The sequence below is a fragment of the Chrysochloris asiatica genome, unplaced genomic scaffold (genome assembly GCF_000296735.1).
Source record: "Chrysochloris asiatica unplaced genomic scaffold, ChrAsi1.0 scaffold00007, whole genome shotgun sequence".
Taxonomy (NCBI): Eukaryota; Metazoa; Chordata; class Mammalia; order Afrosoricida; family Chrysochloridae; genus Chrysochloris; species Chrysochloris asiatica.
The window spans coordinates 30,587,997-30,612,155 of NW_006408525.1; the positions used below are offsets into that span (position 1 = coordinate 30,587,997).

The 24,159-nt window shown below is 51.0% G+C and overlaps 3 protein-coding genes across 3 annotated transcripts; 2 read left to right on the forward strand and 1 right to left on the reverse strand.

The window, feature by feature from the left end:
- The first annotated feature begins 1,633 nt into the window (after positions 1–1,633).
- Positions 1,634–4,214, forward strand: CCDC103 (coiled-coil domain containing 103). Its single transcript, XM_006833516.1, has 3 exons — positions 1,634–1,776; positions 2,509–2,641; positions 3,762–4,214. Exons 1-3 carry the CDS (start codon positions 1,634–1,636, stop codon positions 4,212–4,214), a joined length of 729 nt encoding a protein of 242 aa, XP_006833579.1.
- Positions 4,215–5,181: 967 nt separating this feature from the next.
- LOC102821723 (Ig-like V-type domain-containing protein FAM187A-like) lies at positions 5,182–6,426 on the forward strand. The gene has a single exon (XM_006833713.1). The coding sequence runs from the start codon at positions 5,182–5,184 to the stop codon at positions 6,424–6,426; it is 1,245 nt and encodes a 414-aa protein (XP_006833776.1).
- Positions 6,427–8,747: 2,321 nt separating this feature from the next.
- On the reverse strand, positions 8,748–16,197 carry GFAP (glial fibrillary acidic protein). Its single transcript, XM_006833517.1, has 9 exons — positions 15,680–16,197; positions 14,776–14,836; positions 14,487–14,582; positions 13,574–13,735; positions 11,977–12,102; positions 11,615–11,835; positions 11,012–11,055; positions 9,537–9,622; positions 8,748–8,789 (listed from the first exon to the last, which is right to left on the reverse strand). The coding sequence occupies exons 1-9, from the start codon at positions 16,138–16,140 to the stop codon at positions 8,748–8,750; spliced, it is 1,299 nt and encodes a 432-aa protein (XP_006833580.1). The 5' UTR covers positions 16,141–16,197.
- Positions 16,198–24,159: the final 7,962 nt, after the last annotated feature.

The following is a 24,159-nucleotide window of genomic DNA, read 5'->3' on the forward strand; positions in this document are numbered from 1 at the left end:
GCCAGAGGAGGCTTGAATTTGATCAGGCGTTTCGGAGACACTCTGAAAAGGGGGCCTTCGGGAAGATCACGTGGGCAGGCTGTTGGGACAGTTGCTGGGCAACCACAGCTACTGGGTGTGATTTGCACTGAGCCACCCTCCTGTCCCGGTGTTTCAAGGGATACCCCAAAAGAGCAAGGGAACCGAGACCCGGACTGCTGGGGTGAAGGTCCGGGTGTCTTAATTAGGAGGTGGAAGGGAAGGGTTAGTTGTTCTATCTGTTCAACATCTACAGAGGATTTAGAACTAACTGAAGCCAGTATGCCTGACTTCGGTTCCGGACTTGGCCCATCCCAGCCCCTTACTGGCGTTGTGGTTGGGGGTGGCTGTGGGTTGAATGCAAATCTCCTGTTTCCCTGTCCTGAGATTGTTGATGACTCTCCCACAAAGTCTAACCCACTAGGAGGTTCAGAGAGGTCTTAGAGCAAAAACAAAACAAAAAAGTCAAAGATTAGAACTCTTAGGTAGGCCTGTTGTTGTTAAGTGCTGTGGAGTTGATTCCGACCCATAGCGACCCTGTATAGGGTTTCCAAGGAGCAGTAGGCCTGTAGCAAGAGTTTATCGACCAGTTTCCGATATGTGTAGGCTGAAGAAGTCTAGTGGTAGAACTAAAGCGATTGCCGAAGTACATAGGGGCCTGTTCTCCAACCATTGGCTAGACAGAGGAATCTGGGAATAGGAATCATTGAGCTCCTTCCCCTGCCGCCTCTACTTGATTTCCTGCTCAGTCAGTGCATCTGGTTTGGGTGAAAAGTATCCTTCCCCATTAAAGGCATTTAATACAAGATGAAAATTTCTCCTAGGGCTCTGGAGTAGCTGACAATTGTTCAGCTTTAATGTGAGGTCCTTTATCCCAACAATTAGCTATAGAATAAAGGGACTGACTTTTGAGACCCAAGTATCCAAAATGATTCATAGAGGCAGAAAGCAAAATTAACACAGGGATCAAAACTGAGAGTCAGGGCTCCCTAGTCTCTTTTTCTTTTCTTTTTAAAAGATGTTTGTTGTGAATTATGTGATAGCTTACATGGGAGAACATTAGCTTTACATTCATCCTATCATATATAGTTTTATTGCCACAGTTACAATCAATCCCTTCTATGCATCATCAACCAATCAAAGGATATACTCTGCAAGCCTGTGCCACCCCCCCACCCCCCCATCAGCACACAGCCCCTCTCCCTCTCTGGGTCTAGAGTCCTCAGCCGCTCCTTTTGTCCACGTCATTGTCTCTGCCTCTGCCTCCATCTATGGCGTCACTGCTTCTCTGGGTAGGGTCCCACTCTCTGCTCTTCTCGCTTGATGGTTCCAGGGACCTCCGCTCCTGGATTGCAAAGTCAATCACTCCCCTCCTTTTGCTACAAAACGTCCACCTTTACCTTATTCTCTTTTTCATGACTATAGGTCTTGTGCAAATTCCCACTGTGCAACTGCTCTCCGCTAAAGTAAAAGCCTTGATTTTTGTACCCTCTTCTCAAGATAAATGAAAGATCCCCCTAGAGACCTGGAGGTCAAAAAATCCAGAGGCTCCCTCTTCCCCCTTATATTGACCCTCTACTGATGTCTACTCCCTTTGCCTTCTTAGACACAAACCATGGAAAAGAATGACATCATCAACTTCCAGGCTTTGGAGAAAGAGCTGCAGGCTGCACTCACTGCAGATGAGAAGTACAAGCGAGAGAATGCTGCCAAGTTACGTGCAGTGGAGCAGAGGGTGGCTTCTTATGAGGAGTTCAGGTTGGCTTACTACCATTTCCCTGTTACTGTGAACTACAGTGGATGAAAGCAGAGGTGGGGTCCGACAAAGCTGGGCTTCACTTCCGGCCTCATCCCATCTCCCCCCTCCCCATTTAACTGTGTGATCTTCTGCATGCTATTTAATTTCTTGGTGCCTCAATTCCTCATTTATAAAATGAGAGTGATTAAATGAGTCACTGTATTAGGGTCTACACTTAGTTCAGTGTCTAGCACATAGGAAGTTTTTTGAAAAAGCAACTATTTTTCTTTTTTACATCTTGATTTATGTCTTAGTTTTTCTAGGGGTACTGTAATAGAAATACTACAAGCCAGTGGCTGTTACGAACAGATCTTTATTTTCTCACAGTTCCAGAGGCTAAAAATCCAAATCAGGGCCTCAGCTTTGTTGTGTTCCTTGGTGATGCTCATCTGGCATCTGTCCTCCTGAGTATGTGTTTTGCCTCTGTGTCTAATCTCTTTTTATAACTAGAAGTGGTTAGGTTTAGGACACACCATACACTGATGTGGTCTATTTCCAAACAGAATTACATCCACATGTATAAGGGTTTAGATTCCAACACATATTTTGGGGTTTAGATTCCAACACATATTCAGTCCATAACAGGCTATTAACAGAGTCAGCCTGGGTCTGTATCATGCCGAGTCCAGCTACCTCATATCCACTTGTAGTAGCACTAAGTCCACCCCTCAGTCTCTATCCTTTGTCCACAGGGGTATTGTCCTTGCTTCACATCTGAAACCTCTGGAGAGGAAGGACAAGATGGGAGGGAAGAGAACTGTACCCTGGAATTGTCATTCTACTCAGGGAAGCATCTCCCAGGATGAAGCCACTGAAATATTCCAGGTAGGTAAGGCCCAGCCTAAAGTTTAGCCCAGCAGGTTCTGCCCTGAACTCCCAAGCCTGTCTCTTAACAACATATACCTCTACCTTCTTTTTCTTTTTCTTTGTTTTTTTTTAAAAAAAAATTTTTATTGTTAATTAAATGAAGGTTTACAGAGCAGATCATCAGTTTTACATTCAACCAATCATATACTTGGCTTCATTACAATGATTGCATTGCCCTCCATGTACCAACAGTTAACAGCATTTACCTTTATACACTTTAACTTTTGCATTCCTCCCTGTGTCTCCCGCTACCCTCATCTTTCTTCTGTCAACTTCCCTCTTATTGTATATTGCCTGCCCCATCACCCACGTTAACCCGTGTCTACCCTCTAGCCCATGAATAATTTTCCCTCCCCATCTGCCTTATTTTTCATGTCAAGCCAAGAGAAGTACCTTTCTATCTCTGGTGCCAGAAACAAAGCAGTCAGCCAGTAGATGGTGAGGCCAAGTTGGGTCAGAAAGGTGGGCTAGGCAAGCCCCCATCAGCTGGTTCTTTGACTTTCATTCCCTGAGCAGATTTGGGTTCATTTACTGTTATTATATATTATATAAGTATTATATATAGTGTGTATTATATATAGCACGAGGGGACTTCAAAGAGTTTGTGGCAAAGTTCTGTTGTCTTTTAATCCCATAGTTCCACAAACTTTTTTTTTTTTAAGAGACCTCTGCGCATCAGCCCCACCCAGACTTTCCACAAACTTTTTGAAGCCCTCTTGTAATGACCCTGTGGTAGTATTGGCGGAAGACCCAGCCTGTCAGATTCAGAAGTTTCTCCCTGAAATTTCCAATCATTTTCTCCACCCTGCTCAGAGTAAACACTGACTTGCTCTCATAGTCTAGGGCTATGTTCCATTTTTCAGAGGGAAAATTCTAGTACAACTGAGAAGCTCCCATAATGGCATAGTTTTCCTTCAAGGCCTCCTCCCTTCTCTGGAGATGAGACCCTCAGGACTACTGTCTTCCCAGTGCTCAGAGAACAGTACCAGAACAAAGATGAAAACTTCCAGACTGCCCTCCAGGTCCTAGAGCTGCTGGAAAGCTCTGATCTCCATTTCCTTCTACCTTGGTTATCTAGGAGAAAGTACTCCTCCAGCCTGAGACCTCGGCAGAGTTCTACCGGAATTGGCGGCGACACTTGCGAAGTGGGCCGGAGCGCTACCAGGCTCTGCTGCAGCTCGGGGCCCCAAGGCTGGGCCATCTCTTTCAGATGGATGTGGGGTTTGGACTTCTGGGAGAGCTGCTGGTGGCACTGGCTGATCATGTGAGGCCAGCTGACTGGAGGGCTGTTCTAGAGATCCTCCGCAGCCTGGCAGGCACGAGGCGCTTTACCTTGAACCTGAGCCTGCTGAGCCAAGCAGAGACAGAGGGCTGCAGAGATTTGTTTCAGAAGCTGCAGACCATGAGTACGCCCAGGCCCATGAAGGAGGGGCTCAGCCAGGAGGAGCAGGGTCTGGAGACACAGCCTGGGGAGGCCCAGGAGGGGAAGAGGCTTCTGCAAGAGCTGCGAGGGCGGTACCAAGTGAACTGATTAGGACCGCCCGTCCTCAGAGGCCCCCAGTGGCCACTGGAGGCCTCTTTTGTTGTCTTGGGGGCCCATACCTGATTGTCTTTTCAACTTGGAATGTTCAGAGCAAAGCAGGAATTGAGCTTTCCCCACTTTGCCAACCCCTCGGTGGCTACGGGGGCAGTCAGGACCCAAGAAGTTGAAAGCAGTTTGGCTTCCTACCTTTAGATAGCAGCCTTAGAGCTGGCCAAGCCCTTATCCCTCTGGTTCTGATGGGTGTGTGCCCAACCAAATGCTGTCTACATTTATACCCTCCACTCCAAGGAAAATAAAAGCAAAGCCTTTCATCTTCCATGGTAAGTAAGTACTGATCTCCACAGGTCTCGATAACAATGTTTGCAACCTCAGATCAGTGAATGGACGTTTATCAATAAATGATCAAATGCTACTTCATTGGGGTGCAGCAGTTTTCGACATGGACTGAGTTCCTGTACAGGCTGCTGGGAAGGCCCCAAGTTACTAGTTCACGCCTGGCTAGCCTCCCAGGCTGCTTCCGATGGTTAGACAAGCAGGCAGAACAGTTTCCTCCATTTCCTGAATGAACAAAAAGGGAAGACTTTTTCTACCAGGCAGGTGACCAGGGCCTGGAAGAGTGGGCAGAGATTTCTCGGTCTTACTTCCTCAACCCTTGCTTCTCATTCTAGTCTTCCCTCACCCATTCTTGGGTGAGTGCCAGTGTTCTAGAAAGGGAAGTGAGGGCTAGGTTCTAGAATGGTTTTCCCATGAGAATGGGTATGGAACATTAGAAGGGCATCTAGAACGTCAACTGGAAATAAATTGTTTACCTTTGGCAGCTTCTGCAGACTATTATTGCTTGCTTTCTTGGATGCTCAGTCCTTTCCTCAGAGACTCCTCTTCCTGGAAGTGAATTTCAGGAGTCCTGACAACCTTCCTGCCTTGGTTTTGCCTCTGACCCTTCTCTCCTGCTAACATGAACCTGGCCCACACCACTGTGCTCCTGTGGGTGTGGGGCAGTCTCCAGAGCTTTGAAATTGTAGAGAAGGAGAACATTTTTCAGAAAACTCCTTGCCCAGCTTTCTTGATGTTTGACAATGCAGCTTACCTGGCCGATATGAGCTTTGAGCTTCCTTGCCACTGCAAGCCTGAGGAGGTATCAGCTGTGGTCTGGTACTACCAGAAGCACCTAGGCAGCAGCCACACCAAAGTGCTGACTGACTTTGATGGGCGGGTGCTGACGGAGGCGGCTCACGTGCGCGTGGGGAGTGACATGCTAGTCCGCTTTAGTATCCGCATGTTCAGCCTGCTGGTTTTCCGGGCCCAGCCCGAGGACTCAGGCTTGTATTTTTGTGGCTCCCGTAAGGGGGACTACTTTTATGCCTATGACGTGGACATCCAGAGTAATGAAGGGATGGTGGCCACCTTCCAGGATGAGGACCAAGAGCCCTTTGAAGATGAGTACCATGGGGACCTCCATGTCTTCACTACTTTCTGGGAGTGGACCCCCTGTGATCGCTGTGGGGTACGTGGGGAGCAGTGGCGCATTGGCCTCTGCTACCTACAGAGCCCAGGCCTCTCCCCACGTTACCGCAAGACGCTGCCCAATGTGGTGTCCTGTGGTTCGCAGGCTGTGCCAAAGAAACTGTGGACCATAGCCAGGGCCCACACACCTGAGCTGCTGGTTCGGAGCTGCATAGTGTCCTGTGAGAAGAGGAAGACGATCCGCGAGGGCCTGCTGGCCATTTTCAACTACGTGTCTAAAGTGGGCAGCCGGCCCTGGGTGCCCCAGGTGCCCATTCAGTTCCACCAGCAGAGGCTGGGGCATGGACTCATCATCTCCTGCCCTGGTGCCCGGCCAGAGCATGCTGTGGCTTGGGACAAAGACGGCCAGCACCTATACCGCACACACTATCTGAAGGGCGTCAACAGGTCTATGCGGGTGTTCATTGACCATGGCAACCAGCTCCACATCCGTTTCACCCAGCTGAGTGACCGAGGCATCTACTATTGTTGGCGGCAGGGAGTGCAGATCGCCGGGTTCCGGCTGGCTGTGAAATCCCGTGGCCATTACCATGTCTCCTTCTCAGACCCGGAGACTCGCTCTGTCCTCCAGCTCACCCTGATAGGCTACCTGCTTATCACAGCAGTCTTTGTGTCTATTCACCTCTTCCGTTGCTGCTGTTACGTATTTCGCTGTTGTCCCAACTTCTCCCCCTAGGTTTTCTTCTCCCCAGCCCTGAAGATCAGTTGTGCCTAAATGCATTTCTGAAATGATACCAGATGCCTCCGAGTGGGCATCCTGGGCTGGGACATGTGGCAAGGAGGTGTGGACAAATCTGTTTTACAACCTGCACCTCATTTTCATGGGTGGGGCTGAGAGTCTGGTCTGAGAAGTGGAGAAGCCAGTGGCTGGTGGGCATTTGGGGACTCGGGTCATGCTGGATGGAGGTAGCCAGGGTCCACATGTTTTCCGGCTTACACTCAGACAAAAAGAAATGAACCTAGTATTTAGCTAACAGCCTACGTGTATTGAATAGTGTTTGAGGTACTTTTACCTTCTTGCCTTTGAAGATTGCTAAACGGGCACTGATTGAACTTGGAATAGCAAGAAGACAGAAGAAAACAGTGGGATTCTAGTCTCTGTCCCCTTTGGCTTACTCTCCAGCTTTGTCCTGGACTGGCAGGAAGAAATTGAAGGTTTGGGATAAAGTGCTCAGCTGCTAACTGCAAGGTTAGAGGTTCAAGTCCAGCCCAAGGAAGAAAGGTCTTAGGATCAATTTTTGAAAAATCAACCATGGACAAGCTGATAGAGCACAGTTCCACTCTCCACACGTGGGGTCGGCATGAGTCAGGGCGCACTCAGTGGCAAACGGGTTGTTGTGATTGGGTGCTATCCAGTTGGTTCCTACTCATAGTGACTCTGTACACAACAGAACGAAACACTAGCCAGTCCTGTGCCATCCTCACAACTGACAACTGGCGGTATGGGAGAAATGGGCGATGAATGTGGGATCAAATTCAGAGCTTACCTGAGATTGCCCAGGATGGGTCTTGGGAGTAAGAAGAGAGAGAGGGATGCTGCTATGGTGGTCTTGGGGCAGGGATGGGGCTGGAACATCCCAAGATGATCAGTGATAAGCAAGCTGGGCCTTATCTGAAACCATGTCATCCCCCAGCCCTCCATCTCTGAGAGATCCAAGTCCACTCTGGGGAAGGCTATATAGCGTTTGTCTTTATTTTCTCCTCCATGACTAGGCAGCAGCAGTACCCCAAAGGTGAACAGTAGCCAGTGGCCAGAGGGGTGGAGAGGAGAGAGCACCAAGGGAAACAGGGCTTTTGGCTTTAGGGTGGAGAGGGGACCCCACTTCTGGGCTCCTCACTGGCAGAGCAGTGCTGTGGGTAGAAGTGTGTGCCTGGAGCGGCCCTTCTCTAGACTTGTGCCTGAAGTTTGAGGCTTGTAAGATATGATGCTGCCTAAAATACAGGAGTATATTTTGTGTGTGAGTGGAGGCCCTGGCTGGGGCCCCTGGCTGAGGGAAAAGCAGCTGGTCCTACGGGACAGAGTCAGATGCGTGGGATGGCTTCAGTCAGCAGCATTTACTAGAATCAGGAGGTAGCAGTCCCAGGGGCTCAGGGGCCTGGACGGACAGGGACTAGAAAGGAAGAGGCCTTTGGAACTAGAACAAAGCTGTGTCCCCACCCCACCCCACCCTGTTCTGTTTCAGCAGCATCTTCTTGATTTCCATGACCCAGAAGTCAGTGTTGCCCACAGCCCCCCACCATACCCATCAGCACTCCCTCCAATCTGTAGGGGGTGCTTGTCCTCTCTACTCAGGGCTAGGGGCAGCTCTCCCAGTACTCCTTCCTGCCCCACCACTTCCCTCTCCACTTACACTATCATCCATCCCTCGAGTGCTGGGAAACAAGCTCCCACAAACCCTCAGGATCCCACAGGGTGGTTCCCTGGATGGTGGCTCTTTGGGGCCAAGACATTCAAGTCACCACTCGGGAGCCCTCTGGGACCCAGGCCAGCTGTAAATTCTGTCTGGTGACCACACCAGGTGACAAGACTTGTCTATCTACTCTCAGGCTGGCCAGCATCAGGCTAGAAGTCTCCGGCGAGGGCTTCCTTGCCTGTGGGGACCCCCTTATCCTGCCTCAGAGTCTCAGTTTTCCTCTAGCAGCCCGAGGAAACTCAGAGACCCAGTTCCTAGGCACTTGTGGAGACAGGCTCTGACATCAGTTACCATAACAACAAGGGTTGAGGATATGGGGTGTGATTTATCAGGTTCCCCTGGCTCTCTCCAGCTTCTCCCCTCCCAATTTTAAATCAAGCTGCTGGCCACACCCTTAGGGTGAGTAAGTGAGTGCTGTTAGTGGGGGCTGCTTATTGGGTGCTATCTGGCATGTCTAACGTTGATAGGGCCTAGGGCAGCAAGCTAGCAAAGAGGATGGGAAGTCAGGTCTGGGGAGACTAGCTATCATAGGAGGGGCAGCTAGCCTGCCTCCTGCTGCAGGCCCCCAGGAGGTGGGCCTGTGTTACATCATGTCCTTGTGCTCCTGCTTGGACTCCTTGATGACCTGCAAGGGACAGGGAAGGTGCACAGTACAATAGTTAGGAACTCACATAGAGCCCAGGCTAGCCCACTGTCTGTCGCTAGGAGGTGTAACCTTGGGCAAGTCCCCAACCTCCCTGGAGCTTTCTTTTCTAGGATAATAACCAGAGTCAAAGAAGCAATGATACGATGCTTGTAAAGCATTTATACATATACCAGGCAGCTGGTAAGTTAATGTTGTTGTTAAGTGCTGTTGGGTCAGTTCCAACTCACAGCAACTCTGCATAGGGTTTCCAAGGAGCAGCTGGTGAGTTTAAACCACTGACCCTGTGGTTCAAACTAACCTTGTGGTTCAGTGCTTTATCCTACAGCACCGTACCAGGACTCCCTGGTAAGCTAATGGCATAAGACTAGATAGATATATTTTTTTTTTGCTGGTGGGAATGGGGAATGGTGGGAACAGAATGGGAACAGACTAATGCAAATCTCTCCTCCTCACCTCTCTGACAGGTTCCTTTAACCAAGGGGGACATTGAAAGCCCTCCCACTTCCCAACTGTTGTAGGTGAAACCGAAAGCCATAACTTTCTTTCCTGAGTTTGAGGGTAGGAAAGGGTGAAATCCTGAGCTAGCACCCCACGTCATGGCATAGGCACGCAGGCACCCCTTAGAATGGAGTTAGACCCAACTCCCTGCAGAGCTCCTGAGCATCCTCAAGGCTTTTCTGTGGGCCAATCCCAGGCTGTGCCCAAGAGTGGCCTCCGAATCCTCACCTCTCCATCCCGCATCTCCACAGTCTTCACCACGATGTTCCTCTTGAGGTGGCCTTCAGACACGGATTTGGTGTCCAGGCTGGTTTCTGCAGGCATGAGGACAGGAGGCCTCCCATGGGCTCTTGGGGACTAGGCATCCCTTCCCACCACTGGCCTCTCTGTCACACACCCCCAATCCTGAGTGCAAGAGCCCATCCAACTAGGCAGGAAGTGGCCGAGCACTTCTAACATAGGTTAAGCACCTGGGACAAATAGTGCTCAATGCATGTGAGTCCCTTGCCTGTCCCCTTTCCTATTTCTTCTTGCCACTTATTTGCCTAGTGACCTTTACCACCTGGCATCTGGCAATATTACCTCTACCTGGTCAGCTTGGTTAACCCTTTTGAACTAAGCCCTGAGACATGCATGTCAAGTGTTCCTTAATTTTTTAGCGCACAAGAAGAAAATTTCCTCCTATCCTTGGAAACCCTATACAGAGTCATCATGAGTCAGAACTGATTCAATTGCACTTAGCAACAACAACAAGTAAAAAGTAACTGTGTCCTCCCCCATCAACCTCAGAAAAATATAACATGTCCCAGTTACTCCTATTTAAAACGAAGAACAGAGAACATAAAACTTTATTCACTACAAGAGTAGCAGTTTAGGAGGAAATAATCCTCCGGGCTGAATCAGCAATGAGCTGAGCAATAGAGCCTCGAGGACCAAGGAATCCCACAGATCCAACGGGCTTTCCCTGCGAGACAGGGATGAGGTGAGGCCGAGGCTGGCCTCAGAGCCTCTGTTCTGAGCACCCAAGGACACACCATGGTTAGCACTCGCCAACTCGGATTGTTTAGCCCACATACACTCTCCTGTGTTGGGCACTGCAGTTGCTGGAAAATGACAAAGTCCTGACCCTTCTGGGGATGCTGAGAGGAGGGAGGCCAAGAGGCCCAGAGAAGTAATCTTTAGTGAGGCTCACTGCCTGGTCAAGCGGAAAGCAAGCAGCTAACCTAGAGCCTGCAAGGCTCCGTTTACAATCTGCTGCATCTCTATTGGGATAACTTGTATTGTAAGCCTTTTGAGATGTCTTGTGACCTTGTGACCTTCCCCTTCTCTGGTGCTTTTGTCCCCTGTAGTGACAAGCAGTGAAAAAAACAAAATCATAAAACAGACAGGCAGAACTTGCTTAGGGACCTGTCAACAGGGCAGAGGTTGAGCCCCTCTGCCCTATTCTGCAGTGGAATGGGGTGCATGCAAGGATGGAGAGTGGGGCACAAGCCAGAGCAGGCCAGGTGTGGCTGGAAGCCTCACTGGGAAGGGTGTGGGAGGGTGAGATCTGGTTAGCAGCATTGCAGTGCATCATGAAGCCCCCAAAGAGAGGTCCAGACCTCTCTGCCTTGGTCCTTGGCCCCAAGCCAAAGCAGCAGCCCACAGACTAGGGGAGGAGATAGGCGTCCAACACCCTTCCCACAAGGCCCTGCTCCACTGACCTCTGATTTGCAGGTTGGAGAAGGTCTGTACAGGAATGGTGATGCTGAAAGACAGAGGGAAATAAATGGGTCCTGGTCCAGGGTCATCACGATAGCCTTGAGGCCATTAGCTTGCCAGGAAAGGCCAACCCCATGCCCTAGCTCTCCCCAGCAGTGAAGGTGCTTTCAGGGACTCCAGATGTTTGTGAGAGGCTATGGTTTTATCTGCAAGGGGACCATTTCTGTCCCAAGGAGAGTGGTGCACAGACAGTGACCGAGGAGACAGTAGAGTAATGAAGAATGCTCTAAGGAGGCAGAAGAGATAGGTCTGGATCAAAGAAGCCCAATCTTTGTTTGGGGGAGGCGTAGGGGGTGAGCCTTTAAGTTGATCCAAGTCCTTGGCGGTGGGATTTAATCAATATTGGTTGAATGGAACCCATTCATTCATCAAACATTTTTAAAGTACCTTCTCTGTGTTAGGCCAGCACAGTTCTGGACTCTAAGATAAGAGGGAGCTGGACACAGGCTGAATACGACAAAGCCCCTGAAGAGAGCAAGGCTGATTCTCCCTAGGGGCAGCAAGCAATAGCATTGGGATGCCCTAGGGCTGTGGGCAGGGCTCACCGGTTCTCCTCGCCCTCTAGCAGCTTCCTGTAAGTGGCGATCTCGATGTCCAGGGCCAGCTTGACGTTGAGCAGCTCCTGGTACTCCTGCAAGTGGCGGGCCATCTCGTCCTTGAGGCTCTGCCTATCCTCCTCCATTCGGGTCAGCGCCTCCTGATAACTGGCCACCTCCCGCACATGGCGCTCCTCCTGCTCCCGCATCTGTCTCTCCAGGGACTCGTTCTGTGGGGTGGAGCCGGCGAATCCTTCAGGCCCCGCCAGAGCTCCAGACCCCGCCCCTGCCCCACCCCATAGTGGAGAGGAGGCTCGGCCCTGGGCGAGCCTCCTAGCTTGTCCACACCAACTGGTCCTGTCGGTGCTCACTGTGCCGCGCAGGGACTCCAGGTCGCAGGTTAAGGCCTGCAGCTGGCGTCTGTAATCGTTGGCCTCGTGTTTGGCCTGGCGGAGCAGCTCAGAGTTGCGGGCGGCAGCGTCTGTCAGGTCTGCAAACTAGACGGGAGAGCGCCTTAAGCTGGGCAGGGGAAGGGGACTGGGGCCAAGGGACCGAACGGGGCGCACGCATATCGCGAGAACTTGATGGCCAAGAAACTTTTACACTAGTACCCAACTGAACGTCGTTGCCCCCCACCATTTTTGTTGTTAAGTGCCTTCGAGTGGTTTCCGACTCATAGCAACCCTGTATAGTTTCCAAGGAGCAACTGGTGACTTTCAACCATCAACTTCGTGGTTCAAACCAACCCTGCGGCCCAGTGCTTTATCACAGCGCCACACTGGGACTTGCCCATCATAGTCCTGGATTCTAAGAAACCTCTCTATTCCATCCCGAAGGATCCCTGGTGGCACAGTGGGTTAAGTGTTGGGCTGCTAATCCCAGGTTGGCGATTCAAACCCACCAGCGGCTCTGCTGGAGAAAGTTGAGGCTGTCTGCATCCATAAAGATTTACAGTCTTGGAAATCCTGTGGTGCAGTACTCTGTCCTTCCTATAGGGTCTCAGGGAGTCAGAGCCAACTCGACAGCCTCCTAGCTCCAGCCTCTCCTCTCCTCAGAAGCACTACTGGTTTCAGCTGTCTACACTTCTCAGCTTGGCACTATGGGCCATATTTCAGGGCCCTTGTCTCTGCTCCGGCTGTGACCTCCACTTGAAAAGCCCCTTCCTTCCTCATTTGCTTGCCCATAGCCTGTCTGTCCTGCTCAGCCCAAATGCCTCCTTCTATGACATCTTCCCTGATCCAGGAACTGCATTCGTAAGTTCTCTCTGGTGCTGTTCTCTGTGGATGCCTTAGGACTTCAGATGTGTGGAGGCAGGTGCTTGCTTGGGTGATCTCCTCGGTCAGACACCTCTCTGTATCCTGGGCCCTGCCTTGCACTCGGATATACAGTAATGCAGGACACAGGCTGGTGGAGGGATCAAGAATGGTATCAGGCTTCAGAGTGAGATGGGCTGGCGTTAGAAATCCAGCTCTACTACTTAGGAGCTGTGTGACTTTGGGCAAATTACTCAAGTTCTCTGGACTTCTCACCTGTCAAAGAACAGTGGTGGTGGTTATATGTTGTGGAGTCAGTTCTGACCCATACAAATCCTGCATAGAGTCTTTACAGGAGCAGAAAGGCTTATCTTTCTCTTGCGGAACGGCTGGTAGTTTCAAACTACTGACCTTGAGGTTAGCAGCCCGACTCATAAGCACTATGCTATCAGAGCTCCTTATCAAAGATCAGTACTTACTCCAGAGTAAGATAATCCATGTAAAGGATTTAGAACAGGAGCTGGCACACAATCATACTTAAGTCCTTGTTGGAGATAACAGTGTTTGTGTTGCCCTGGACAAGTCTCCTCACTTCTCTGGAGGTAGGTAACACAGAAAAGATCCTCTCCCACCTTTTCTACCCTTCCTCCCAATTCTCTTGGATGGAGCAAGGAGGGCTTCCTGGAGGAGGCAGGCTCGCCCACAGTCAGACTACCTTGGACCGGTACCACTCCTCCGCCTCATGCATGTTGCTGGACGCCACTGCCTCATACTGCGTGCGGATCTCTTTCAGGGCTGCTGTGAGGTCTGGCTTTGCCATGTCCAATTCCACATGGACCTGTTGCCGGGCCAGCTGCTCCTGGAGCTCTTGCACCTCCTGACCAGGGTGAGAGAAGGAGTCCCAGGGCTCAGGGCCTAGACCACAGCCTTCCACTAGGACATGGTCACTGGCTGAGTGGCCCTAATGGGAGGAAGTGGCATGGTCCAGGCTAAGGTAGGCAGGGCTCCTCCTCCTAGAGCTGGAGAGGTGGGAGCCAACACGGGAAGTGTGCCCACGGTGTTTAGGGGATATGACAATATTGCTGTCTGGGGGTGTGTCCGTGGTTTTTAGGGGATATGACAATATTGCTTCAGTGGGTGTGTCCATGGTTCCTGGATCCATGAGGCCATGGATCCTGAATCTATGATCTGAGGAGTGGCTCTCATTTTAAGGGTGACAGATGGCAAAGTGGGTGGAATCAGACTTAGCTGTGTGACTGGCAGGTGCCATAACCTCTCTGGGCCTCAGTGAATCTGTGAAGTAGGGATGATACTGGAATGGCTCCTACATCATTGCGTTATTATGGAAAAAACAAACCGAAGCAATGGGGTCCATTGTAACACTCCATTAATGGGGTGGTGATGTGTGTGTGCGTGCGTGCGTTTTACCAGGGATCCGGATACTCTCTTGCCTCTGCCTCCCTCAGTCTCTCTCTGCGTCTGTCTCACTCTCTTCTCTCAGTCTCACTCTCTGTCAGCCAATCTCTATCGGTTTCTCTCTTTCACTCTTTGTCTGTTTCAGAGTGTCTCTCAGTCTCTCTCTGTTTCATTCTCTGTCTTGGACTCTCTTCCCTCTGTCCCATCCTTACCTCCTCATGGATCTTCCTCAGGAACCGGATCTCCTCCTCCAGAGACTCAATCTTCCTCTCCAGATCTAACCGGCCCAGAGTGGCTTCATCTGCCTCCTTGAGTGAGGAGACAGCCAAGAGCCACTCTGACCCCAGACTCTTCATTCCCCAACCTTGTTTATCCTTTCTTCTGGGACCAGTGGGGAGCAGCACATTGTTCTAGAGGGCTGGACTGGGCAGGGGTCTCTATTGGGGTAGACTGCCTTCATGCCTTTCCCTCCTCCTGGCCCCACCCCTTTATCTCCCTGACCTGTCGGTAGGTGGCCAGGTTGTTCTCTGCCTCCAGCCTCAGGTTGGTTTCATCTTGGAGCCTGGTGTGGGGGAGACACATTCCTGGGGCCAAACTCTTCTGAGGACTCTTGAGTCCTTCCCCAGGCTCCCAGGACTGGTAGAGTGGCAGGAGAGCTAGGGACAGAGTGGTCCTAGACAGAGGCCTTGGCTGGGAGGGTGAACAGTCGAGGGCCTTTGCTTTAACTCATTACCTTATCAGGACTGGTGCACCTGCGCCTGCTCAAACAGGTGCTTCCAAGACACCGTGCGTGGCCACATGCACACACACATGCACACACACACACATACACACTCCTCCTGCACTTGCAGCCCGTCTGTCTTGCTCTGTCAGCTCAACAAAGCACCACGTCCCTGGGGGCTCCTCCGATCCTGGCCAGCTACCTCCTGAAATAGGTTTTATTATGACCCACATCAAGGCTGCACAGGTTGAGGTAGCGTGCTTAAAGGTCACGAACTGGTTACAAGCAGTGTGCTTTGAACCCAGGCCTGCCTGCTTTTCTCCCTTCAAGTCATCCTTGTAGATGCCCACCTTCTCCTCTTTTACTTCCTCTTTTAGACAGACCCTGGCTCAGGAAAGGTGAACTCCCTCCCTGTGGTCACCAGGCCCAGCTATGGATGGAAACCCAATGACCCCATCTGTGCAGACTCCCCCTGGTTGGAGGTCCTGAGGCCTTTGGGACTCAAGTCTCCTGCGACTTTGGGCCTTTTCCCGGTCCCTCCCTTTGTTTGGGGAAGAAAGGATTTCCTTCATGTTCCAGAGGTGAGGACATGGAAGCAGGATCTTGTGTCCTGAGACCCTTACAGGCCCTCCTGGGAGCTCAGCACCCTACTCAGGAATCCCTCTCCTGGATACCCCTCCTCACTTCTGCCGCAGGATGCCCAGGTCCTGGGCCAGGTTGTCTCTTTCCACCTCAAGCCTGGTGCTGTTGGCGGTGAGCTGATCGAGCCGCAGCCGTAGTTCGCGCAGCTCTGCCTGGTAGACATCAGCCAGCTTGGTAGGCTCCTTGGCCCTGAGCTGGTTCAGCTCAGCAGCCAGTGCCTTGTTCTGCTGCTCGAGGAAGCGCACCTTCTCGATGTAGCTGGCAAAGCGGTCATTGAGCTCCATCATCTCTGCCCGCTCACTGGTCCTTGTCTCCTTGAAGCCAGCATTGAGTGCCCCGGCCAGGGAGAAGTCCACCCGGACTGGGAGTGGAGGGGGCATTCGAGCTAGGGAAAGACGGGTGCCAGGTCCCAGGCGGCGGCTGGGACCCAGGCCCCCCATCACTGTCTCTGAGGAAGAGACATAGGAGCGGCGAGCCGCTGAGGTAATGCGTCTCCGCTCCATCCAGGCTAAGCTCTGGCAGCTCCTAGCATCTGTGGGCTTTATAGAGGAGTGGACTGGCCTGGCATTGCCCAGGCTGCTCCGGCAACGCTGCCTGGCATGGCCTGAGGGGGTGGGGTTGGACCGCAGCCCAACCATGAGCAGAACTTTTGTCACCCCACCGAGGTCACTGTGCCCAGAGGCAGTGCTTCCTGGACATGCCAGCCTCCTCTAGGACTGCAGACAAGGGTTTGATGGGTGGTGTCTGGGGCCGGATGCTGGGTCTGGGGTCCTAACCACTGGACAAGGAGGCCCCTTTTCTAGGAAGGTGGACCAAGCAGGGGCTGGATCAGATGACTTCTGACCTGCCTTGCAACAAGTGCCATTCCCCAGTCACCCCTTACTGGGCACCCCTTCATTAAGTGCCTCCTGGATGCTGGGAATTTGGTGAAGAGTAAACCTAGCAGCTTCCTGGATACCCTCTGGAGACAGATGTCCCCTATTCCAGCTTCAGTAGCCTTCTCTGGAGTTCTGGGATTGGGGCTGGATGGGACACCAGCTCTCTGGCTGGAGGATCAGTTGAGCCTCTCTATCTGGCAATCTGGGAATGATAGAGGAAGCTTTGGGGATGTCTCTGTAGGGAAGAGGGACCAACACTATACTGGGGTCACTCTGGAGCCACTGTTATCTCCTCTCTGCATCCCCTTCCCAAGCCAGGCCTTGACAGCTTCACTAAGCAGTTATGAATGAGCTGGCTGTCCCTGCTCACATTCTGTTGTTGTGATGCCCCGTTTCCCTGGCCACCCCCTCACTTGCCTCCTGGAGATTTATCTCTTTACAGTTCCCACACATCAGGCTGGGAAGATGGGAAAACCATCTCGGGATGGGTGGTTTTGGCAACTTGGGAGCCACTGGGTCCAGACCAGGAGCCTGTTCACCCCTCCACTCTGGCCCCACCCAGCCTCATACCGGCCCATGTCCTTGGACCTATGGGAGGAGGGCAGCAGCACACTGCCCATGCCTGGGACGCCCAGCCCTCTCCCCAGGCATTTGCTGAAAGGAGCCTTGTTCTCCACCACCCGTGAGGGCAACAAGGCGCGAGGGCAGCCCCCAGGAGACTGTGCTGCTTTTATCTCAAGAAGCCAAGCTGTCGGGCCAGGGCGTGGCCTGAGCCCCCTGCTCAATGGGCTTCTCGGAAAGCATTTGAGGGGGGCTGAGTGCAGTGGGAAGCAGGCTCTGTTCCCACCCCATTGTGCCTGTGCCAAGGTGAGTCATCTGGTGGGCCTAAGGGGAAAGCTCTAGGGGGCAGCTAACGCAACACTGCCAGGTCTCTAACTTGGCAGACAGGCCTGACTGGCCGCCCCTCCCCAGTGTACAACCATTTCAGGCCCCTGAGCCCCGGTGAGGACATGCTCTTTACTCGGGTATGTTATTTGCTGCCTGCTGGGGTCACACTTGAGGCTTCTTCCAGGAGTCCTAGCTCTGAGGGGCAGAGATGAGACTGCCCAAGTCTCCAGCACAACTAATTCTGAGTCTTCACCAATAACATGGGCAAGGGACTCGTGATGCAGGGACACCTAGAGACCTTTCATCCTGCTGTCTTGGAGTGTTGGGGACGGAGACTTTAGAGACAGAACAGGACTGAGGATGAACCCTTGGATTACAGAGTCTTGTCCCAACTCTGTGGCTAGAAGAGTGGCCTGCTCTTCCTGGTTGCTGGGCAAGTCACAGTCTAGTGGAAATTAGTGTAAAGCAACTCTGGAGAGAAAAGTTGTAACAAAGGAGGAAGTTGTCAGAGAAGCTAGGTGAATAGTACCTTTATTATGAGACACAGAATCTCAGGGTGCTGCAAATGGGTAACAGACTCTGCTTCTAACTAAAAGGTTGGTGGTTTGAATACACCCAGAGGGGGCTCAGAAGAAGGACCAAGCAATGTACTTCTGAAAGAGTAGCCATTGAAAACACTGTGGAGCACAGTTCTATTCTGACACACATGGGGTTGCCATGAATTGGAGCCAACTCTAAAGCAGCCGGGTTCAGTCAGCACCAGATAATGGGATCCCTAGATCTCACCCCCTTTATCCATCTGCTAGAGCCCTTGTTTCAGAACTCAGGTTCTCTGGCCCTATTCTCCATCCCTAGATCTAGCCCAACACTTAACCTTTAACTATTCAAAGTTTTTGGGAATAGAGAAGCAAAGAGGCCAACAGACTTGATGGTAGTGATTTTTCCAAACTTTCATCATTTTTATTACACATTGATTGTAGAAAAATTAAAAGATAAAGAAAGATAAGCACAACAAATTTTAATTAGCCATGATTTCACCACCTGGAGATAAACATTACCAGATTTCTCCCCATACATATAGACAGTGTGTTTTTTTTTAAGTGGACTCATGTTGTACAAATTATTTTGCAATTTGCATTTTCCACTCGACAATATGTTGTGAACATCTTTCCATATCAATAAATATGTATCTACATCATCATTTTAACAGCTGCGTGGATTTCCACTGTGTGCATTAATTTAACCAAGCTCTATTGGTGGACAATTACCTCCCCTCTCTCTGTTGTCAACCATACAGTGATGCTCATTTGCCCCAGTCAAACACAACCAGCTGGGATAGGCAGATCCTCAGTCCTCTTGGCCCCTAACTGTCCTCCTAGCCTGCCTCAGACCCATCCTATGCTACACCTCCTCCTGATTTCCCAACCTCAGGTCCCAACATCCGAAGCCTCAGGCTATACCCTAGCCTGACAGCAGAACGCTTCTGGCCGGGGAGAGAGGATGGCTGAACACTTCGCCACAGGGCATTCAACCACACTGCTCCAGGCTTCAAGCCAAGATGGGGACAAGATGACCTCCCACTTCATGAACCTCCCCTTGTCAGAATCTTTGAGGATGCTCTCCTGTCTAGGGAAAAATCCAGATGCCTCCTGGGACCCATCAATGCCACATCTAACCTCGCCCCCGCACACAAAATTCTCTCTTGATGACCCTTTGGCAACCACTGGGTCCACGCCGGTGTTGGGGAGCTGAGCCCTCATGGCCACTAGGTGGCGGTGCTCAGCTGCCCAGGTCCAAATTGCCAGGGGGGTCACAGCCAGGTCACAGGCAGGGAGAAAGCCTAAAGCTCGTATCTGGATCACCCAGATGGATCACTTTCTATTATGTTGTTGTTGTTAGGTGTTAATTGAGTCGGTTCCAACTCATAGCGACCCTGTATAGGAGCTCCAACGAACAACTAGTGGATTTGAACCACCGACCTTGTGGTTCAAATTGACATTGCTGTCCAGTGTTTATTCTACAGTGCCGCAGCAAGACCTTGGCCACTCTATCATTGTATGAGTTGGGCAACTTCAGGGATCTTTTTTGCATCTTCTTTCATACATCAGTCAAATGGGGAGTCATCATGCCTACTTTCAAGTCCATTGTGAGATTTAAGTTAGTGAAAGTCAGACATAACAGGTGCTTAATAAGTTGTCATTGGGTGCTGTCGATTCGATTCACTCTTAGTGACCCCATGTGACAGAATAGAATCGCCTTATGAGGTTTTCAATGCTGATGTTTACTGGAGGAGATATGATGGCACTGTAGGATAAGCACTGAACTGCTAACTGCAAGGTCAGCAGTTCAAACCCACCAGCCACTCTGAGGGAGAAAGAGGAGCCATTCTGCTCCCATAAAGACTTACAGCCTTGGAAACCGTGACTCGATGGCAGTGGTTAGGTTGGTGACCTTCACTGGAGCAGATCTGCAGGTCTTTTTCTGCCATGGAACCACTGATGAACCTTCCTGGTGAACAGCAGAGCCCTTAACCATGACATCATCAGGGCTCCTTTAATAAACCACAGCTTAACACTTGCCATGCACTAAGGAACCCTGCTGGTGCTGTAGATACAATATTTGGCTGTTTCCTAAAAGGTCAGTGGTTTGAACCTACCAGCCACTCCAAGAGAGAAGGCTGGGGCAGTCAGCATCCATAGATTTATAGACTTGGAAGCCCTCTTGGGCCAGCTCTACACTGTCCTAGAGGGTCACCATGAGTTGGAATCAACTCGACAGCTGTGAGATTTCTGATTACCAGGTGCCTGATGATTTCCCTTTATTAGCATCTATGTTTGTAAAGTCTGTGATGAACTTGGCCTGAAGCCAAGCTTGGGTCAACTTCACTGAGCTTGGGGCATAGGCAGCATGTGGGTTGTTGTTAAGTGCCATCGAGTCAGTTCCAACCCACAGTAATCTTATATAGGGTTTCCAAGGAGCAGCTGATGGATTTGAACCACCAACCATGTGGTTCAAATGGACCTTATGGTCCAGTGCATTATCCTGAAGCACTACACCAGGACTCCAGTGTGTGGGTTGTTGTTGTTTAGGTGCTGTTGAGTGGGTTCCTTCTCATAGTGTCCCCATGAACAACAGAACAAAACACTGCCCAGTCCTGTGCCAACCTCACAATCGTTGCTATGCTTGAGCCATTGCTGCTGCCACTGTACCAATCCATTTCATTAGGGGTCTTCCTCTACTTCGCTGATCCTCCACTTTACCAAAACATGATGTCCTCCTCCAGAGACTGGTCCCTTCTGATAATATCTTCGAAGTATGAGAAGTGATGTCTGATTGTCCTGGCTTTTAAGGAGCATTCTGGCTGTACTTCTTCCAACACAGATTGGTTGGTACTTTTGGCAGTCCATGGCACATTTAATATTCTCCTCCAACACCATAACTCAAACGCATCAATTCTTCTGTGGTCTTCCAGATTCATCGTCCAACTTTTACATGTATATGAGGTTATTGAAAATACCATGGTTTGGGTCAGGTGCACCTTAGTCCTCAAACTGACACCTTTGCTCTTGAACATTTTATGGAGGTCTTGTGCAGCAGATCTGCCTAATGCAACAAGCCGCTTGATTTCTTGACTACTGCTTCCATCACTGTTGATGGTTGATCTGAGCAAAATGAAATCTTACACAGCTTCAATCTTTTCTCCATTTACATGAGTGCTGTTTATTGGTCCAGCGGTGAGATTTTTGTTTTCTTTACGTTGAGGTGCAACCCGTATTGAAGGTTGTGGTCTTTTATCTGAATCAGTATTTTAAGCCCTCTTCACTTTCAGCAAGCAAGGTTGTTATCATCTTGTTGTATATCACAGGTTGTTAATGATTCTTCCTCCAATTCTGATGCCATGCTTTCCTTCATATAATCCAGTTTCTTGGATTATTTGCTCTGCATACAGATTGAATAAGTATGGCCAAAGAATACAACCCTGGTGCACACCTTTCCTAATTTTAAGCTATTCCGTGTTACCTTGTTCTGTTCGCACAACTGCCTCTTGGTCTATGTACAGGCTCCTCATGAGCACAATTAAGTGTTCTGGAATGCTCATTCTCTGCAATGTTATTCATAGCTTTTAACACAATTACCTGGCTATGTGTTAGGACACAGTGGGGAACAACCAGTGAAGAAAGGGTTGGAGTCGGCACTGTTTGCTCCAGGCTTCTGGCCTCCTGAAAGAGGAGGCTGAAGAGGCGAGGAGACGTTCAAGTTATCCTATTACCCTGGAGGAGGCTGAGAGTCAAGGATGTTTGCTAATGTGTTGTTCCTCCCAGATACTACCAGTAGGCTCCAAAGATGCTTCCTCCATCTTTGCCCTTTCTCATTCCTAGATTTGATCCAAATCTACTACTCTGTCCAGTTTGAGATGATGGGGGGCTTCTTGATGTTAGAATACATGCGTTTCGATCAGACTAAGGATAGGGACTGTTTCCTGTCTCTTTATTAAGGCCCCTACCAGACAGAAGCCTGCCTCCTTGGGTAGCGACTCTCAGACTAGAGGCTCCTTGTGGACAGGGGTTCTCTCTCTCTCAGTTGAAAGGGGGCTGCTTCAGGGTAGCATCCTCCTCATCTTCAACCCATGCTCAGCCAGGATCTGCAGGTTAGAAAATTCCAAGTCCTGTGGCTAGAAAACCCTCCAGATTCATTTCTCTCCCCCTCCAAACACTTTGGAGGCATCAGCTCACTCACCTTCACAGACCCCAGGGGGCCAGGCGGTTGCACTGGGGTTAATAAGCTTGAGCCCTTTTCTCTCCTTCTCCTCACCCCATTCAGGACCCACTCCAGCCCACATTCCCTCCCAGCCTCTAACCCAGAGACCAGCTTTTTAATTGCTTTCTCCAGTCTGCTATGCTCCTGGCTCCTCTCATCTCCCTGCCTGACTGCATCCCTCAGGGCGGGAGGGTGAGGGGCGGGCACCAGATGTGGCCCTGGCGGGAGGAAAGGGCTGCCAGGAGGCTTGTTATTTCCAATCCAGTGGTCCTCCAAATGGACAGGACGAGGCAGGGAGCAGCGTTGGGGGAGCTGCCGTGGGCTATGGGCTAGCCGAGGGGAGCCCTTGAGCCAAACTGACAACCACAGCCATGCCTATGCTTCCTGGGGTGACTGGGCCTCCGTCTCCTCACAGCCCCCACTTCAAATTCTTGTGGGTTCCTCTTCACAAAAGAACCAGGGAGGCATGAACTGGCTGGAAACCAGGATCTCCCAAACACATAGAGCAAGGGGACAGATGAGGAGGGGTCTGGCCAGCAGGGCTCCTTGGTTGCTGCCATAGAGGCTCCTCAGTGCCCGGTGAGGGACCAAATGAATGGCTACGTGTAGGGAGGGGGAATGCAGAGGAGATTTTGGATTACACTCAGGTGACAAGGACAGGTACCATCCCTGACCGCTTACATGGAGGGGAAATGTCTTGTTCTGTTTTCAGTTCCTGGTGCTGTGAACTAGACAGAGGCCTGTGCCAAGGGTGGGGGTCCAGGTATTTGCTGGGAGGTGGAGGCAAGCAAGGTGAGGTGGGCACATGATGACCTTCCCACAAGTCCCTCCTAGTTTCAGCATCTGCTAGGAGGCTCTTACGCCCACAGGACAAAGTCCAGGATGAGACAGGGAGAGGAGGGCCTAGGCCCACAGTGGATGGGAGCCATCGATCGCCATGTCTCACAGATGACTCTCTTTATGTAAGAACAATCCAATCTCAGTGCGTCACCGCCCACGGAGGTCAGCTGGGAGCTGGCTGTCAGCTTGATGCCCCCTCAGCCCCTGCCGGCTCCCTGTGAAGCTCGGGCCACTTAGGATAACTCCCTCCTGGCAAGGACGCTTCCCAGCATGCACTCTCAGCTGGACCCTGTGATTGAGGGCAGGAGCCACACGCGCTGTAGTCCATCAACTGTCTTTGTACATTTCATGGGTCACTCGAGAACACATTCTGGCCCACCAAGCCCCAATGTTTGCCAAGCGAATGGGCAGTGGAAGAACATCTTTGTCAAGCGTGACCTCTCCACTTGCCAGCCGCCCCAGCCCAAGCAGAGTCCACCTCATGCAATGAACCCTATGGTGCAGCTTGTACTCTGGCCCGTCTCCTTCGCCTTGCCCTGCCTTGCCTCTGCACTTGCAGGGGTGACTGTGATGATAAGAGGAGATAATGGATGTGAGGACTCCCAGAAAAGGAGTGCTTCCATTTGAACCAAGCAAACACTCCGTGGGGCCTTGTGAGGTCAGATACCACAGCAGGCACTGGGGGCTACAGACCTGAGGCTGGGACTGCTCGTGTGGGAATAACAGTGCACATGAGGGAAAACTCATTAAGACTAATTGGAGGGGAGGCCAGCCGGGCCTTGAAAAGAAGTGAAGTCAGCTGGCTTGCACAGGGCAGCAGCTTGGGGCAGCACAGAGCCAGGTCCTGACACGGCGGAATCTTGACTCTGCCACTTTCTGTCCAACTTTTTTGTGAGTCTTTCTGAGTTGCTTTCCTCATTCTCTACCTCAGAGGGTTTTGAAGTTTCCTGTCGCTGCCTGGCAGTGCTGGATGGGGAGGGGCTCACCAGGTAGAGTGGGGCTGCTCCCCAAGAACAGAGAATATCATTTGAAATTAACAGCATTATTTACACACTCCTCACAACGTGCTAAATACCATTAACGTATTTGTTTTCAGAAGCAAGTTAAACACAGACTCCTGTAATTTGTTTACACTATTAATTCATTCAGCCAACCATG